The 3,132-nt window shown below is 37.7% G+C and overlaps 1 protein-coding gene across 1 annotated transcript in view; it reads right to left on the reverse strand.

Annotated features, from left to right (window-relative positions):
• Window positions 1–346: 346 nt before the first annotated feature.
• The window catches only part of LOC107728330 (GTPase IMAP family member 5-like), an 11,131-nt gene continuing 8,345 nt past the window's right edge, over window positions 347–3,132 (reverse strand). The window contains exons 3-4 of the mRNA XM_016538467.1: window positions 2,410–2,798; window positions 347–2,270 (exon numbers count right to left, since the gene is read on the reverse strand). Of these exons, the coding sequence (XP_016393953.1) occupies window positions 2,037–2,270; window positions 2,410–2,798 (623 nt within the window). The 3' untranslated portion in view covers window positions 347–2,036. The remainder of the gene's footprint in view (window positions 2,271–2,409; window positions 2,799–3,132) is intronic.

A 3,132-nucleotide genomic window follows, 5' to 3' on the forward strand; every position in this document is an offset into this window, starting at 1 on the left:
ATTTTATCCAACAATTCTGTTTCCATGTGGTCTCTATCCTTTTTTATTTCCTTACTTCGTTTAATAACCAAATGTCTGGATTTAAATTGAAATATCTCCCATTTAGAGACAAAATCTGTCATCTCTGAATTAAATATATCGGTGGCTAAAGCTTCGATATTTTTAATGAAAATTCTGTCTTCTAAAAGAGAGTTATTAAATTTCCAGTAGCCACGGAGGCTGTTAGAAGTCTGAACAGTCAGCAAAGACATATCAATTAAGAGATGATCCGTAAAAGGAGCATAATGATGGGAAATGTTTTGAACATGTTGTAACAGATTGGATGAAATGAGGAATAAATCAGTTCTTGATTTTAAAGACTTTAATACATTACTCCATGTATATTCGTATGCATTGCTATGTAACGCCATGAATCAACTAAAGATAAGTCTTTACATAAGGATTCAATGATATTACAACTTTGAGAGTGGGGATGCATTTTCTGTGGAAATCTTTCCATAAAAACATCAGGAACTTCGTTAAAGTAACCAGCAATTATTAACTTGGCATTCGGGGTTGTTTTCAGCATGTTACATAGTATGACAGAAATATTAGCAAAAAAGGAACTGTTTGCAGTATGAGAGTTAAATCCATAAATATTGCAAATTATAAATATAGCATTTTCTAATTTAACAGTTAGTATAACCCATCTACCATCAGGGGAAGACTTGGAATGAACAATATCTCCTTTAAACTTATGAATCAGAACAAGAACACCAGCTGAATTATTTGACCCATGACTAAAATAAATCCTATCACCCCATTGAGCTTTCCAGAATTTTGTCAGCATCAGAAGTAAAAAATTATTTCTCTTGTAAAAAAAAAAAAAAAATCTGCATTATAACGTCTACAAAACAGGAAATAGCCTTTCTTTTAGTGTTGTCTCTTAAGCCCCGCACATTTAAAGAAATAATTTTCAGATGATTAAACTCAAATTTGTCCATAAAGTATATGTAAATTAAAAATGAACAAAAAAATTACAGGAAAAAAGGAAGGAAAAGGAAAACTGTGATCCCAAAGTACACTAAACACTTAACTTGGAACTGCTGTAACGCTGTTTTGTACAAGAAGAATTGAATAATCATTGGAATGTGGTCAAAAGCCCTTAAAATAATGGCAACATTTCAGACTAGGCAGACGTGCAGAAAAAGTCGAACCTGGAGTGAAGTCATTTCAAGGATACTGTGCTGAATTGGCAGCGATTCTCTTATTGTTAATAACAGCAAAGGGACCGCTGAAACCGGCCTTCTTCCCTTCTTTTCGAGCCGCCTGGACAAGTGGCCAGAGTTTATTCCGACTTTCAATGTCCGCTTTGGAGAGAAATTCTTTGATGTGGAGACCATTCTCTCTGAGGTAAATGGAACTCTTGGCTTCCATCCATATGATGTTGCGGTGTCTCCTTGTCACGAAGCGAATCCGAATCACCATCCGGTCGTTGTTTGCCTACACGGTGAACCACATCCACAGCTTCCTCCAGTTTATCCTTGATCCGAGGGACCACCCTGGCAAGATGACTGATAGCTGTCATTCGAATGTTTTCGTCGTCACGTTCTTTCACCCCGAGTAGTTTCAAACACCATCTGCGGCTATACCTTTCTAGATCTTCCACTCTGAGCTTAAGAGAAGCATTTTTCTGTTGAATGCGTTGTATCGACGATTCGGCCTTACCGATCTTTTCACCGTGAGAGGCAACATCTGACAGGAGTCGATTAATAGTGTCAGACAAAGAGTTCACCGCAGCCGTTGTGACCTCAATGGAGCTCTCAATGTGAGTAATCTTTCGAATAACCGAATCTTGCTTGGAATTCAGGGACTGGATGGCGTTGAAAATCTCAGCATGTGATACATCATTACTGTCTTTTTTCTTTTTCCCAGGGGGACTTTTGCTGGGAGTAAAGGATCGTTAAAATCCCTTTCATAATGAAAGGAATATTCTAAAAGCAACTCATGTATACATAATTTCCACTGTCTCTATCTGAAAAGTGTAACACATCTTTCTACTGTCTTTTTCTGTACTGTTCCTTTCTTTGCTCTATCATTGTGTCAATCTTCTGCAGTAGATCATTCACCTGCTCTCTGTTACTCTGATCTTTATTGTTGAAGACGTGATATCTGCCTCCACACTGATCTACTAGATCTCTTAATCTACTGTTCTCCTCAATGAGCTCCTCTACAGACTCTCCTTCCAAATGATCTCCACGAGTGAAGAGAATGATGGAGTATTTTAACACCTCCTGACCAAACACCATCTCAATCTGCTGAAGAAACTGCTTCTCCTGATCAGTGAATCTGTCATCTACTCTGAGCACAATGAGAAAAACGTGTGTTCTAGGAATGGAAAAATGCATAATTCTCGCTGTATTTTAACACCTCCTGACCAAACACCATCTCAATCTTCTGAAGAAACTGCTTCTCCTGATCAGTGAATCTGTCATCTACTCTGAGCACAATGAGAAAAACGTGTGGTCTAGGACTGGAAAAATGCATAATTCTCGCTATTGCTTTCTTTAACTGCCCAGGATCCATCTGTGAATCGAAGAATCCAGGAGTATCAATTACAGACACTGATCTGCCTGAAACAGTGGCGTGAGCGACTGAACATTCACGGGTTACTGAATCCATTCTCCTCTCAGATCTGAACCCTTCCCGTCCCAGTATTGTGTTTCCAGCTGCACTCTTCCCAACACCAGTTTGACCCAGAAGAACAATCCGTCTGGAGGAGAGACTGGGGAACCTCCATCTGGTCAGCCTCATTCCATCTATAATAAAAGTATTATTATTATTGTTAGTAGTACATTTTTTATATTCGCCTTGGTATTATTTTCACAAGTAAGGTGTAAATATATAACTCTCAGTGCAAAACTCCAATATGATCACATTTATACACTTCTCATACTTTCAAAATCACAAAACAAGATCATTGTATGGAGTGAGAATATTTGGTTTAATCACTAAACTGTATGATCTCCTTTCTGAATTTTCAACAATTGGTTCATTCAATAGCAACGCAAATCACATAAGAGAATCACATAATAAGAGTTTTTGAAATTTACCTTACCTGTGAAAGTACAAGTAAACACACACACATACACA

The sequence above is a fragment of the Sinocyclocheilus rhinocerous genome, unplaced genomic scaffold (assembly GCF_001515625.1).
Source record: "Sinocyclocheilus rhinocerous isolate Xijiao unplaced genomic scaffold, SAMN03320098_v1.1 scaffold1364, whole genome shotgun sequence".
NCBI lineage: Eukaryota > Metazoa > Chordata > Actinopteri > Cypriniformes > Cyprinidae > Sinocyclocheilus > Sinocyclocheilus rhinocerous.